The 16,184-nt window shown below is 41.1% G+C and overlaps 1 protein-coding gene across 1 annotated transcript in view; it reads right to left on the minus strand.

Moving 5' to 3' along the window:
- Positions 1-16,184, minus strand: part of IPMK (inositol polyphosphate multikinase) — a 114,125-nt gene that overhangs the window by 71,347 nt on the left and 26,594 nt on the right. Inside the window, exons 3-4 of the mRNA XM_030203100.1 lie at positions 15,112-15,208; positions 5,836-6,008 (exon numbers count right to left, since the gene is read on the minus strand). Of these exons, the coding sequence (XP_030058960.1) occupies positions 5,836-6,008; positions 15,112-15,208 (270 nt within the window). The remainder of the gene's footprint in view (positions 1-5,835; positions 6,009-15,111; positions 15,209-16,184) is intronic.

The raw sequence follows: 16,184 nt of genomic DNA on the forward strand, positions 1-16,184 counted from the left end.
CGGGAGCAGATTTTATTAGGTAGCTGGGGCACGTATCCAATTTGCACTGAGTGACTGAGAACTTATGAATTGCCTGGGTGACTTTCGGTGGTGAGGAGTGCAAAGTTTGACCAGGATCGGTCCGCTGGGTATTCTCTCCTGGGGTTGGGTCCAGACCGTTGATAAAATTTTCGATATCAGTATTGTCAAGAGGAAGTGTGTTACGTAGGTTTACAATTTTTTCATTGAAATATTTGGCAAGTTTGTCTGTGGATGGTATGTCTGTGTTGGTCATGGTGACCGGGGTGGTATCTAGTAATTTGTTTACAAGTTGGTATAGTTTCTTTGTGTCTTTGTAGTCTGGTCCTATTTTGGTTCTGTAGTATGACCTTTTGGCCTGTCTTGTTGCATATTTGTATTTTCTTTGTAGTTTCCAAGCGTTGAGTGTGTGTTCGTCTTTTTTTTTTTTCCTATGCTCTTTCAAATTTCGTGGATTGTGTTTTTAGTTTTTTCAGTTCGTCGTTGAACCATGGTATCGAGATATGTCTTTGTGATGTTCTTGTTTGTAGTGGTGCTATTTCGTCTAGGATGCTTCTGCATCTTTTGTCCCAGCTAGAGAGGTAATGTATGGAGTTCGTTTGTATCATCCATTCGCTATTGTATATTTTTTGCCAGAATGTTTACGGGTCTATTTGACCTCTTGTGCTGTAGGTTGTTTGTTCTTGAAGTTGGTGTGAGCTCTTCTTCCGACATCAAGCTGCTTGTAAAATAAACCAATTGTCTTTAATAATGCATTTAATTTGAAACCCCAAATCTGAATAAGGAAGGATGCATACTAAACCAGACTTGTGATTTTCAGGTGGGCTGCAACAATAAGTCCCTGTTAGTATATAACGCTTGCTTGCTTGTTTGTTTGTTTGTTAGTTATGTATCACCTTAGGTAGATACCCCCGTTTCAGAAATCTCAACTTCATGATTTCAGCTTCTTGTTTAAAATCAATGTCAGGGCACAGACATCAAATGAAAAACTGTCCGACTGGCAAATTCTCTCTGAGATGTTTAGGATGAAGACTGGAATAATACAGAAAGGTGTTGCAATCTGAGTCTTTCCTTATAACGTAGTAACAAATAGACTGCTGAAGGCGAATTAAAAAATATCCAAAAAAGGTAAAGCTTGATAACTTTTAGATGCAAAGAATTGTAAATGGGGATTACAAGAATTAAGCCAATGTAAAAAAAAAAAAAAAAAAAAAAAAAATTTAAATCCTTGAATTCACTCTCAGTTCCCAGCCATACTGAAAAAAATATCATAAATAGTACGTTTCCATATACAGAGGTATTACAAATGTAGTTCCTTAAACCTAGAAACATACAAACATGCCAAAGTGGGGGCCATAGTGGCTCCCATCGCTGTGCCCTTAAATTGCAAAAAAAAAAAAAAAAAAAAACCTGACGGAAGTTGATTTAACCCATTAGTGCCCAATGTTCCCATAATAAAATCCCATATGGGAACATTGGGCACTAATGGGTTAAAGAGCTGTGATATCTATGGTTACAAGTAGCGTGTTGACCAGGAACCAATTGACAAGATTGCAGAAAAAAAAATTATATCTGCAGTGTCTTTCACATATGACAGACTTAGGAACTTTAGACTTCAAGATATAAAGATCCAACAAAGATTCCAAAACCAATCCTATCCCCAAGACTATAGGTCGTCCCGGGGGCAACTGAAGAGATTTGTGGATCTTAGGAGACCGAGCGGAGACATGGAAATGGTAGTGCGCTGAAAAGATATGCAAGGAAGACACGTCATCGCCCTACATATTCCCTCTGTTATGATTCTGCTAGACAGGCAAGGGGAATGTTTGGGACTCGCTCCTGATTGGCTTGTCAGGGGCTGAGCTGACGGCTGAAGCAGCAGACGTCAGAAGCCTGATCTACTTAAGCCTGCTTCTCTTTACCTCTCTTGCTTTAGCGTTTGATTGCTGTCAGCTGAAGCCAGCTTTCCTCTCTCTCTTTTTGTGCTAGTGCACACTGTGTTTATGTTGGAGATTTGCTTTCTCTCCTTGTAGCTTGTAGATTCTGTGTGAGCGCTGGGTGTTCCCAGCGTGTGCTTGATTGCCTCACTACACTGCACCTGGGTCTATTCTCTGCTTGGCTGGTGTTGTATTGTTTGTGGTAAGCTTGTCCCTTGTATCGTTCCAGTTTGTTGGTTTAAGTTTCCCTTTCCTCTGTGTTAACCCTTTGTCTACAGTGTAAGCCCTGCTTCTGGCAGGCTGTGTTTTGAAGCTGTCTTTTCCTTTAGCCTGTTTTTATTCCTTCTTTGCTGTGTCTGTATCATGTTTCTGGTGAGCACTGCTCCTCATCTGTTCTGTGTGTGTTAAGGCAACGTTCTCTGTTTGCTTATCTTTCCCTTTAAGTGCTATGTGGCACAGCCTTGTGTATTCCTGTATAGCAGTTCCCTTTATCCCTTCATGTTGTGAGGCCAGCCTTGTACATTCTTGTGTGTGGATTCCTTTTACCTTTCAGTGCTGTGTGGCACAGCTTTGTGTATTCCTATATAGCAGTTCCCTTTATCCCTGTTTGCTGTGAGGTTAGCATTGTGTATTCTTAGGTGGCTTTCCCTTTCCCTTGTGTGCTGTATGGTACAGCCTGGAGTGTTCTCTTGTGTGGCTTCCTTTATCCTTGATTGCCTGTGGCACAACCTTGTGTTTCCTGTAGGAACGTTTGTCAGTCCCTTTTCCCTTGCATTCTTCGTTAGCGGTTTGGCCGTGAGGCCCACATGCTTGGACTCTGTGCGTGTGGGTTCCCGATAGAGCATTCAGGCAGGCCTCATGGCCTATCTCCCATTTTCTGGTGGTGCTAGTTGGTGTTGTGTGTCTGCCGGGCTTGGTGGCTGGGGTAGTGCATAGTGCCTGTTTGGTTTACCCTAGGCCAAAACCCTATATTAGGCCTCGGCTCAAGGGCTCACGACCAGAATAACACCCTCCAGGGAGGCATGCCAGCTCAGGTAGAAAAGAGAGGGAATTAAATTATGCCTCATGAGAAATAGGGCTGAGGTTCCCAGCACCCAGTAATATGCATAAATCAGCCTGAGACCCTCAGGGGAAAGCCAGCCACCATCCAGAAAAAAGACAACAAAAAAAAACAACTATTCTAGTGCTCCAAGTCCTGTCTAACATAGTACCCAGAGAAAGTCCATGGAGATCAAAAGAGATATGTGAACAGGACTGTAGGTTCAGAAAAATACCTTCCAAAAACACATGCAGCCAAGACACCAAGCTGCAGTCCATACTAAACTCCTTTGTAAAAAAATTCCTGGACAGAGAAATTGCCTAGGTGGGTTGTTTGTTTTTTTTGTTTTAAGAAATAACTGTCCACTGCTAAAAACTGAAGGGATTCCAAGGCTCTATCTGAAGGGAAAGAATATAGGCACACTCAACAGTCCCCTTCTTAAGACCCTGCATACCTGGTGAACTGCCCCGAGACTTTTTGCGGTCTCCCAAATTACAGAGAACAGACAATCAACTATGGAAAGAAAGGGAAAAAAAAACTCCCTACAGGCACTAGGAAAATCTGTGATCTTACCACTGGCAGAATCACTCCTGAGGAGACCCCTTGAACTGAGAAGCTATCCTGCATCGCTTCATGCCTTGTAAGGGGCTAGGCAGCTGCCTAGCATCCATCTTAGGGCTAAACTAGGACAGTGAAGCAGGCATAGCGGAGAAACCCAGAAACACAAGCAGGGCCGTGCAATATCCAGGAACCAAAGGGCTCACAAGACCATCGTCCTATAACTCCTGTCTTTGCATTGAAACAGACAGCCCACCAGACTCTATCTGACCGAGAAGGAAAAGGAGGGCCAGAAATCCCCCATCGGAGCCCACATGAATCCCACTTCCTTTGCAATGCAAGGACTGAAAGGACAGACTGGAAAATAAAGAACCACACAAACCAGTGGAGAACAGGCACTGCAAGGAGTCTGACTGGATATTTTTGTTCTTCTAACCATGGAACATTGCACCAAAAGAAAGCACAAAACATGGGGGAGAATGAAACAGATGCCCCCCTCAACCAGAGAAAACCCTGTATAAGTTGATAGCCGGGAGAGCAGTGCCAAAGCAGGGTCGAGTATGGCAAGCACTGGTAGAACCACCCAGATTGCATGTAAACAAAATGGCTGCTGGCAGCTTCACAAGAGAAACAAGCCCACGCTTCACATGCGTGGGAAACAAGCATAGCCCTCTTGGACACAGCACTCGCAAGCACAGCCGGCAGGACACACCCAAAAATGCTTGCTGCTTTCACTGCGGGAGCAGTGCTCAATCACTACTGCAGTAAGCTGTAAGAAAGTGAAAAAGAAACCAACACTCACCCCAGGGAGTCGATGGGTGTCCTGTCCGGCACCCCAACATGGCTTAAGGCAAACAGCTACCCACTCCTCTACAAGCCCCAATACTGAGATCACCAGTATATCTCAAGAAGCCAACAGAAGTAAAAAAAAAAAAAAAAAAACTGAACGCCCAAAGGCTGGGCCATAATGGCTCCTTTTTTTGTTGTTGCTGTTGGTGCTCCACCACACCGAGGAAGGCAAACAGAGAAAAGGCAAGAGAGGGACCTGGGGTCATCAGGTGTACCCTCTAAAGGCAGCACCGCTCACCTGCACACCACAAAGATCTACTGAACCGAGAGACCCAGAACAGGAGATGCCAACTGGTGAAACTAGGAGCTCATTAGAGACCATCCATCCTCCTAGTGGAGACAGAGAATACTGAGTGGCCAGGGAGCATTCCATCCTACAAGACAGTGCAGTTCATCACTCTCTCTCTCTCTACCTGCTGGTAGATGATCACAACCCACAATATTTGGATTCATCTGCTACTGACACTAAAGAACCTCCCATTTCTGAGTCCCCTTTTTGAACTCGCATGTAAAGTTAGGCGTGGATATCGCGCACCTAAATTTACCCACATATTTCAATTAAAGTAAATAAGCCTAAAAACGAGGAAATTAGTTCCAATAATTGGTTAACAAGCCAATCGGTGCTAATTAGCTCTTTATTCAAAGAAAAAGAGCATAAATTAGGCGCATGCCCAAATTTGTGCGCGCAATTTTTAGCAACTTTTTTTTTAGAAATAGGGGGTTAATGGTTCAAAGAACATTCTCAAGTTCTATCAGAGCTGATATGGTGTGAGTTATAGGTGGTCTCCCAAGTTGTCTGCCACTTGTTTTTCTTCGTTCAAATAAGAAACTGCTCCACCTTAGACTGTTCCTGCAACACAAACTTAGATACAGTAAAAGAGAACCCCTACCCCACAAACGACCTCAACTTCCAAAAACTAGCTACCCTACAACAGCTACCTCTCACCACTATACCAAGCTGCCTCTCCCCTGTCAAAGACACACAGAAACAATACAGCTAAACACACAGGTAGAAGGAATAGAAAGAATTCCATGAGCCATGTGTTACATGATTTTCACACTTATTTAGCTGTAACTATTACGGAGGATTAAAGGAAAATAACTTTAAAATATATATGTACTGCCACTGTAAAATTACAAAACATACATTTTTCTGGCCTGCCCAAAACATGCCCACTTCCAAACTGTGTATGCTGCAATTTTTACACATATAAATACCATTGTTTACATGTGTAAAAGCCACAAAAGGCTTCTAAAATGACCTCATATTGCTGAGCTTATGTTAGGGTTACCTGCTTAGGAATAAAAATGTACAAACTGTAAGACCGATCTATTTTTAAGATCCTTTTTTATGCAGTACCACCAACATAGCACTAGTTAAATCTAGTGTACCCAGTACAATGGCTGTCAGTCCAAACAGTAATAATACCTTACCCTCATGCCAAGCACCAGGAAGCCAATCTCTTCCATTAGTGGGTACTTGCTGACCTGCTGCTGAATCTTCTCAACTGAAGCATAAGGATCATAGCTTTTCTGGCCTATCTTTACATCCATTATACAGGGCTTGTTGAACTTATGGGTCACATCTTCCAGTTTTAAGTATAAATCTGTAAAATAACGATTGTAACATTATGCATTAAAAATAAATGCTCTTACCTCAATATCTATATGCTTAAATCAGTATTTCTCAACCCAGACCTCAGGGCACATCCTATGTGGACTTTCATGAAACCCACAATGAAAGTGGATGAGTGATTTGCATACAATGAAAGCAGTGAATCCTGAAAACCCAAATGGCTGTGTGCGCCCTGAGAAATGGGTTGAGATGAGAATCAATGGCATACAAAAAAATACCACCAAGACATCCACCTCAACAGTAAACAATATAAAACGAAAACAATTACAAAGTTCAGAATCTGCTACAGCTGTAGTTTCTTCTGTAAAAGCACAAGAACCAAAGATCATAATATAACCTGTTTGCTTCTACCCAAGTCGGTCAGCTGAACCAAGTGGGATAATTCAGTATATTTCCTTCAATTACTAAAAAATATTTTAGGGGTTAAAACTTTACAATCAATTTCAGGTTAATGATTTGTTTTTCGTTAGCCAAGCCCCGTGCTCACATACTGCTATGGAGTAATAATCACAGCAATGCAGATAGGGTCTAAATACACAAACAGAAGCAAAGAAAACAGCACTCACCTTCAAGATTTAAAGTAATCTTTTATTCATAAACATGACACAGGACATGTTTCAGAACTGAACACCTGCATCAGGGGTCAAATAATTGAGTATAAACTCTCAAACACAAAAACTTGAGGAGGTCTTAAAATTCTACACATATGGACCATGAAAGCTGCTGCTTCACCGATTGGTAAAACACTGTTCTCGGACATCAGAAAATGGTGTTTTACCGAGCAGTGAAGCAGCAGCTTTCATGGTCCATATCTGTATAAGTTAAGACCTCCCTTTTTTGTGATATTTGAACACTTATACTCAATTATTTGACCCCTGACGTAGGTGTTCAGTGCCGTAACATGGATTGTGGGTTTATGAATAAAGGATTACTATCTCAATCTTGAAGGCCATTGGTGCTGTTTTCTTTCATGGAGTAATAATCACAAGAAAACACAGAAAATGAAAGGGCCAGCCAGGTGACTCAGTAGCAGTCCTAAACACTATCACAAGAAGCACCTAGATACAGGTCTTCATTTCCCCAAGCTCGCCAGGGTTGAAGATCCTGAATTGGTAGCATCATAGGCCCTGGGAAAAAGGTGGAAAGAGTCCTAGTACATGTTCTTTTTTTATGGATTGTAGTTGCAATAATTTAATAGAAGGATGTAAATTTGGGGGGGGAAACCACCAAGCCCTTGCAAATGAAGGATCATGGCACCATAATCTGAAACAAGTCAGCTCCAAATCAAGCTGAATGCCCGAAGAAACTGGGAGAAGAAGAGAGAAAGCCCAATCAGACATGATCAATAAATGAATTAGGTTCAGGTTCACTACATCCATCAAGGCAGAGTAGAACAATATATAAATACCATAGCATACAACATTTGAAAGGAACTGGGGGGGGGGGGGGGGGGGAGGCTACACACCACAGTCCAAAATAGCCACATTCATGTGAGCCAGTCCAGTTGTTGTTGATCGTGTTAATAAAAGCCTGACATGTTTCAGGTCTGCTGCCTGCTTCAGGGGCTAAATCACCACCAGTTTTCACTATCTGGACATATGCTGTGGCAAAAGGTGTTGAAAAAAAATGAAAAAGGGTGAGAAAACAAAAAGTGAAAGTAACCACCACAGAAACATGGGAATTTAACCATAAAATAAATTTAAAAAATTTTAAGCATATAGATATGGACAACAAACATAAATAAACTTGTACAACAGTCTTAAAATCCCATACCCTTTTACCTACAGATATATATATATATAAAGACAAAACCGTTTGTGAACTAGGCTGTAGAAAGGAAATAAGCCTAAAAACAATGAGGAAATTTGTGCAACCATGCATTTCTTCATAAAGATGAAAGAAAGGAAGAGAGAAAAAGGGGAAGGGGAGAAGAAGAGAAGGAAAACAAAGTTCACTTCCCTCTGAAGTGGTCAAATGGTACTAGTCTCAGTTAACTGTCATATAAATATGCCCACTGTTAAGGCCATCTTGTACTGGTTTTAAAATATAAAGATTAAAAAAAAAAGTGGGGGGCAAAAGAAATAAGAAATATTTGCCCATACATGCTAGCCTCAGAAAACCAGGCTCAAGTACTAAACTATACCCATTGTAAATGTCTGTATAACACTGATTTGATTACAAGCCAATAACAAGCCAAACTAGAAGAACATCAGGCACTCAAAAAAGAAAAGGTACTACAAATGTACTCGAGGAAAAAAAAATACAGAAGAAAAGGAAAATTACATTACAAATATACTAAAAAAAAAAATACCAGAGAAGGGGCCCTTTTACCAAACCGGTAAAAAGTGGCCTTAGCACATACCATTCCCACACGCTACGCCATTTTTTCCGCATGTAAATTGGCTATTTTGTATTTTTTGAATTAATGGCCAGGAGCTGATTTTCCTCTTTAGCACGTGAGCCCCTAATGGCATCTATTTTGTAGGTGGTACAGGCTCATCCACTTATCAGCACGCAGCAACATAGCTGTGCTAACCAATTAGAGCAGAATATGCCTACTCTCTGCCCCCGACCCACCCCAGCACTAAAAAATAAAATCTATTAAATTACCACAGGACGCCTGATCTCACCCCACAGTAAGCATTCATTAGTGCTTAGCACAACTTAGCAAAAGGACCCCTAAGAGACATCTAAGACTTGTGACCAGCTGAGCAAAAAGGCACCCGAAGTGGGGTGTGACTTATTTATACCATAAGATAGAGGGATATCAACTGCATAATCCTGCAAAATTTCAGCCTTAAATATGGACTAATTACACCTATAAAAAATGAGAAATGTTTATCAATAAAATGAAGTTAATTACCTGTAGCAGGTTTCTCCGAGGACAGCAGGACATGAATCCTCACATATGGGTGACGTCATCTGAAGGAGCCCTAAGAGGCCTTTGGTAGTGTCCCACCATGCATAAGTGGTTGCCTTCCCACATATGCGTGGCACAAGTGTGGAACTAGCAGTACAATACTATAGCTGAAGGAATGCAACTCCAAGGGGAGATGGGAGGGGATTTGAGAATACATGTCCTGCTGTCCTCAGAGAACACTTACTACAGGTAAGTAACTTTGCTTTCTCCGAGGACAAGCAGGACATTGTTTCTCACATATGGGAATCCCCAGTGGTGTGCTGGTAAATTTTTAACAACAAGCTCTCTCCCCGGTCCACCTCGGCGCCCCCCCCCCCCCATCCACCTCTGCACACACCCCCTGCGCCCCCCCATCCATCTCTGCGCCCCCCCCCCAAAATTGCAGAGCTGGCTATAGCCGTGGGGGGGGGGGGGGGGCAATGCATTACTCTCTCCAGGAAAAAAAAATTAAATGATCCCAGGTTCCAATCTAATTCATGTTTAATATGGGATAAAATGCTATAACATAAGTAAATAAATATAAACTTTTAACGTTCAGCACCTGATTCTCAAAGTGGACATATTCCAAACATTATAATGAAAATAAAAAATTTTTTCTACCTTTGTTGTCTGGTGACTGTTTCTCTGATCATGCTGGCCCAGTATCTGATTCTGCTGCTCTCTATCTGTTCCCTTGACTCCGTTTCCAGGGCTTCCTTTCCATTTATTTCTTTTCTTTCCTCCTTTCTTCTTCATTTCTGGTCCTCCGCAGACTTGACTGTACAGTGGATCCAGCTTCTGCCTATTTTCTCCATCCATGTGCAGTTTCTCTCCTCACTTCCTTTTCCCTCATCTAATCTCCTTCCTCTATCTTCCCTCCATGTCCAACATTTCTTCTCTCTCCCTTCCCTTCCCTCCATCCATGTCCAGAATTTCTCTTGCCCTCCCCTCCATCCATGTCCTGAAACTCTCCTCTCTCCCCTGCCCTCCTCTACCCATCCATGCCCAGCAATTCTCTCCCCTGCCCCCCTCTACCCATCCATGCCCAGCAATTCTCTCTCCTACACACACTCAAACACACACACTTTACTAACAACTCTACAGATACCAAAAAAAAAAAAACCAAAACCATTGCTAGCGCCCGTTTCCTTACAAACAGAAACGGGCCTTTTTTACTAGTATACAATAAAAACCACAAAACAGTAAAAACAGGTAAAAAGGTAAATGGGGGGGGGGGGGCAAAAAAATCATAGAAAAGCTGTTTTTTTTTTAATATGACAAGACGAATATAGATAATATAAATAAAGTCAAATAAGTACTCACATATGGACACAAAAAAACACTTATAAAATATATAAAATTAAGAAATCATATATAATCAAAAATTACTACTACCACTATTTCTATAGTGCTACTAAACATATGCGCGGTACACTGTAGTAGTAAAAAAAAAAAAAAAAAAAAAAAGTTAATACTGAAGCCAGGAGAAGGTACCTTTGGTGGGATTTGAACATGCAACCTCAGAATAATAAGCCAACTGTTCTAACTTCTACATTACCTCAGTTACAGATTGTTAAAAAAAAAGAAAAGTATATAAATAACCAGTAACTATAAACCATTATACGTAAGTAATAGATGAACAAATATGAAAAAATAAAAGTTAAATACCCCCTTCCCCATGAAACCACAGATACACACTACAATCAATCTTTTGGTAAGATTAAGTCATTTTCTGCTCCTCTTGCAATAAATGTTAATATTTCTCCCAATCCACAATGAAAACACCCACACAACATATAATTTACAGTCTTCAGAAGTGTGATTATTTTCAGACAGTGTGCCGCCAAAGGTTTATCCAACAAATCATTCTTTATACAACACTTAACCCTCAGTTGCCCCTGGTACAAAATAAGTACCTGAATATATGTAAACCGCTTTGAATGTAGTTGCAAAAACCTCAGAAAGGCGGTATATCAAGTCCCATTTCCCTTTCCCCCTTTTCTATCCTCCTAAAGTCCTGCTCTTCCTCTATTAGACATTTCAGAATATGATTGTCACTCTCTAACTAGCCATAGAAGCATTCCATGGAATATGAGACAACCATCCCTTATCAAAGTAAAATGCTAATTAGTCAAACTCCTGTAATCCTCTCTAGAATTTTATATTTTTCATAATCCTATCCTGAGCCTATTTTCTTCATGAACCAATAAGTGCCTAAAATAACAATGATAAAACATGTATATGGCCTGTTCCTTGCCAAATCCAGAGGCCACTACTCCATCCTCCTCGATCTATCCGCCGCTTTTGACACTGTCAATCATGACTTACTTCTTGCCACACTGTCCTCATTTGGGTTCCAGAGCTCTGTCCTCTCCTGGTTCTCCTCCTCTCTCTCCCACCGCACCTTCAAAGTTCACTCTCATGGATCTTCCTCCACCCCCATCCCCTTATCTGTTGGTGTTCCCCAGGGATCTGTCCTTGGACTCCTTCTCTTCTCAATCTACACCTCTTCCCTGGGCTCCCTGATCTCATCTCATGGTTTCCAGTATCATCTCTATGCTGATGACACCCAACTGTATCTCTCCACACCAGACATCACCGCAGAGACCCAGGCAAAGGTATCGGCCTGCTTATCTGACATTGCAGCCTGAAACTGAACATGTCCAAGACCGAGCTTATCGTCTTTCCACCTAAACCCACTTCTCCTCTTCCTCCACTTTCTATCTCAGTTGATAACACCCTCATCCTCCCCGTCTCATCTGCCCGCAACCTCGGAGTCATCTTTGACTCCTCTCTCCTTCTCTGCGCATATCCAGCAGATAGCCAAGACCTGTCGCTTCTTCCTCTTTAACATCAGCAAAATTCGCCCTTTCCTCTCTGAACACACCACCCGAACTCTCGTCCACACTCTCATTACCTCTCACCTGGACTACTGCAACTTACTCCTCACCGGCCTCCCACTTAGCCATCTATCCCCCCTTCAATCTGTTCAGAACTCTGCTGCATGTCTCATATTCCGCCAGAACCGATATACTCATATCACCCCTCTCCTCAGGTCACTTCACTGGCTTCCGATCAGATACCGCATTCAATTCAAGCTTCTCCTTCTTACCTACAAATGCACTCAGTCTGCTGCCCCTCACTATCTTTCTACCCTCATCTCCCCTTACGTTCCCGCCCGTAACCTCCGTTCACAGGATAAATCCCTCCTCTCAGTACCCTTCTCCACCACCGCCAACTTCAGGCTCCGCTCATTCTGCCTCGCCTCACTCTATGCTTGGAACAACCTTCCTGAGCCCTTACGCCAAGCCCCCTCCCTGCCCGTCTTCAAGTCTTTGCTTAAAGCCCACCTCTTCAATGCTGCGTTCGGCAACTAACCCTTACCGTTCAGTGAATCCAGACTGCCCCAATTTGACTGCCCCTATCGGACCGACCGTTCACTTGTCTATTAGATTGTAAGCTCTTTGAGCAGGGACTGTCTCTCTTTGTTAAATTGTACAGCGTTGCGTAACCCTAGTAGCGCTCTAGAAATGTTAAGTAGTAGTAGTATATGATCAAATCACTCTGTGTCCCATTTTAGTATCCTTTGGAGTACGCAATGCAATGCCCCAAGCCTACAAAATACTTCCATATGAATATGAAATTAGGTTTATTAAAGTAAATGTATATAGTGTTCATCTTAGAGAAGAAATATTTCCAAGTATCTCCTGCACTCATTTTTTAACATCAGTTCTCTAATCTGTAGAAATGAAACCCGTTCAGTGAATTTCCAGATAGAAAATTAGGCAAGTTCCCCCTACCAAATGTCTCCCTTAACAAAAGATCTCAGGATCAACAGAATCGCTTCTAAAAAAAAAAAAAAAAAATCATACCATATTTTGTCCAAATTTTGAGCCTACAGTATGTGAACCATGTAAAGTGAGCTTCTGGTTCTGCTGCTTTTCACCTCTGCTGATGCAAAACACAGACATTCAATCCCCTTGTTCAGACTAACTGCTCGTCTTGTTATCATGCATTTCTTAAACATACAGATGTTTTCCTTTTATAGGGCCAGTGTCATTGTGAATTAAAGATACAGTAAAGCAGGAGTGATTGAGGATGGTTCCTGCCCCATTTGGAGACAACTACCCATCCAATAGGTAAGAGGCTTGCATTTGTAAACCTGGTGGAGGGATTCTTTTTAACAGGGGACAAGGGATTTTCAGTTTTGTTCATGTGCTGTTTTTTCTGCCTTTTTTACTCTTAGTGGATTTTAGAAAGGGGGGGGGGGGGGACACTGCACCTAAGGTGTTGGGAATGTGCTGGTCCCATTTGATTAAATTTTTCAGTTATTTTGCCCCCAGACAAAATTTGTTACTGGAAACAAAAAACTGAAGAAGAAAAATCAAGTCCAAAAGTGGGTCAGATTGTACCCAGGACTCCAGAAAAATAAGCTCCCCAAAAGATGACCAGATGCATTACTATGGAAGAAGCAGTACCACCTTTTAAACCTATATGCGGTTACAATGAAACCTAGCAGTTAGGGAATTGCTCCTCTCAAACTGTCTCTCCTCTTCCCCAATCTCCCAGTCACAGACACACACAGAGCAGTCACATCAAAACAGACACAGGGATTAGAAAATCCCACAAGTCATGCTACAAATTAAAAAAAACAGTGTAAGAGGTGCAAACAGAAAACCAAGACAAATAAGTGCTAACCTCTCATCAAAAGTCATCTGAGTTTGCCAGGATACAAAAATCTTAAGTAACTGCATTTGCAGTATCCCTCGTAAAACATGTTTATAATATTCCATGCAAAGCTTCTCACACACAGTTTATTTATTCGTACTTGTACCCCACAATTATCCAAAAATGAGTTTCAATTCAACGTGGCTTACATTTAACAGTTGTTAGAGATTACATTGATTCAATTACATTTACAAGGTTGTATGATGCTGTGTTTTACAGTGGTTGGTAAGATAACTATTAGTGCATATGGAATAGTCATTGGGTTTCTTGAGAAGATACGTCTTATATGAAAAGATGCGTTACAGTTAGAGGTTCTGTTGCGATTGTTGATACAGGATAATTAGTGCAGAATATCAGAAACAAGCACATGTGTTAAAAAAGAAACCCACTTTAAAACTCAAAATAAAAAAATATTACTCCATGAAATCTATGGGAGATCAAAAGTAAAACCACTCACTTCAGGCATATCTCCTAGGAACAGCCACTGAACAACTATCATAAGAACACTCTCTCTCCATATACCTCCAAAACTTTTCTATATTTGCTCAACCTAGCCACCGAGAAATGAAGCACAACTCCTTGCAAATCACTATTGTTTCATTGCAATAACTTTTCCTTATACCTCAGCATTATCTCCTAAATAATATAAGAACCTAAGATAGCTAACAAGCCATCTTAGATGTAGCTGTACCGGAATGTAACTCACTTTGAGCTACTACAAAAAAAAATAAATAAAAAGTGTGCACTAAATCCAAAATCTGCCTCTCAGTTCACATTTACATTCAAGACCAAATTCTATAAATTATGCAAAAAAAAAAAAAAAAAAAACACGCAACAAAAAATAAAACGCTTTTACTGCTATTCTATAAACCTCACCTAAAGTTAGGCATGGTTTATATAATACATGTAGTGCCTGTCCCCACGACTAAAATTTAGGCAAGACCATTTACACCAACTAAAACCTGGTGTAAATGCCCATGCCTAATTTAGCTATGGATCGGACGTATTCTAACAGTATGCATAATTTTTAGGAATGCCCATGACTAGCCCATGCCCTTCCCATGGTCATGCCCCCTTCTGTGATCTGCACCATTTTACAGAATACACTTAGAGGTATGTTTTCTAAGGTGCGTTAGCGTTAACGCACATGTAAATTTAAGGTGCGTTAATGCGCCTGTACATTTCTATGGGCATGTTAACGTTAAATGCGCGTACACCATTTACGTGCGTTAAAAACGCTAGCACACCCATAGCACCGCTTAGTAAAGCATGCATATTCTAATTAGTACTGATAATTGCTTGTGAAGTGGCCAATTATCAGCACTGATTAGCTTATTCAGCAATTAAGTTAAATTAAAATGCTGAAGAAAATATATTTTAAAAAAATTCAGTGTAGATGCCTCAAGCAAAACCTGCATATTAATACTTAACAAAATAAATAAAATACCATTTGGTGAATTCGGAGGTGCCCAGATGCCAAAATATTTTGGCAGATACTTCTGCAGCTCAAGAAGATGACTGTCACCACAGTCCACAGCATATACCTAAAAGAGAAACAAAATACTGAAAAGAAAAATCTGCATAATTTTGGGGGAGGGAGGAAGAGAAGGATGTTAGTTCAAAGTACATCTCCCTTTAAGAATGCCATCTCTGAAACATTTAACTATTAGTATGAGAAATCAAAGGAAACTTCTGCCACTACAGTTACCTGGAGCAATCAAAAATACAGAATAGTCTACAGGAGCAGTACCTTTCCACAGCCATGACCCTAGAAAGCACAGGACAATGATAGCTTATGGAGTACCACCCAGTTCATGACACCAAATGCAGGTTTCACAACCTACAGTTTGAGAAGCTCTGGGGTACAGTGCTTTCCATAGACAGGATTCAGACATACAAGTGAGTGACATTGTGACAAACAGCTCTCCCAGAGGTCAGAAATTAGTGAAGTTCTGTGCATGCATTGCCCTTCCAGTGTGTAGAAGTCTCCTTAAATTTTCAGTTCAATAGCTGAAGGATGAATACAACTCAAAGGGAAGTGAGAAGGATTGTATACCTGTTCAGTCTTGCTGTTTAACAAAAATGGGTTAACATCAATTTTCTATTGACAAACAGGATTCAGTCAAGCATACAAATATGGGACTCCCAAACTCAGTGCTACTCATATCTTCATGTACTGTCCAAGGAGAAGCCCACACATAAGGTACAAGAGCTCAGTATCATCCAGAGGCAGACTGGCCATCACAGCTCAACCAAATATATCTGTCTCTTATGGCTGATTGATCCAATAAATACTGCTACACAAATGTATGATGAGAGGACCAGATTGCTTTGAGTCTGCTTCATTGGATACCATTTATAAACCATGTATGTTACTCACATGTAACAAGGGTCTTCTTGATAAGACACATAGATGAATGATGTCATCTGATGGTGCCAAGATAGAACTACACTTTCAGAGATCAACATAGTATAAAGTACTGAGTCACTAGATGCTATGTAACCAAATTGATTTAATTA

The sequence above is a fragment of the Microcaecilia unicolor genome, chromosome 5, assembly GCF_901765095.1.
Source record: "Microcaecilia unicolor chromosome 5, aMicUni1.1, whole genome shotgun sequence".
Taxonomy (NCBI): Eukaryota; Metazoa; Chordata; class Amphibia; order Gymnophiona; family Siphonopidae; genus Microcaecilia; species Microcaecilia unicolor.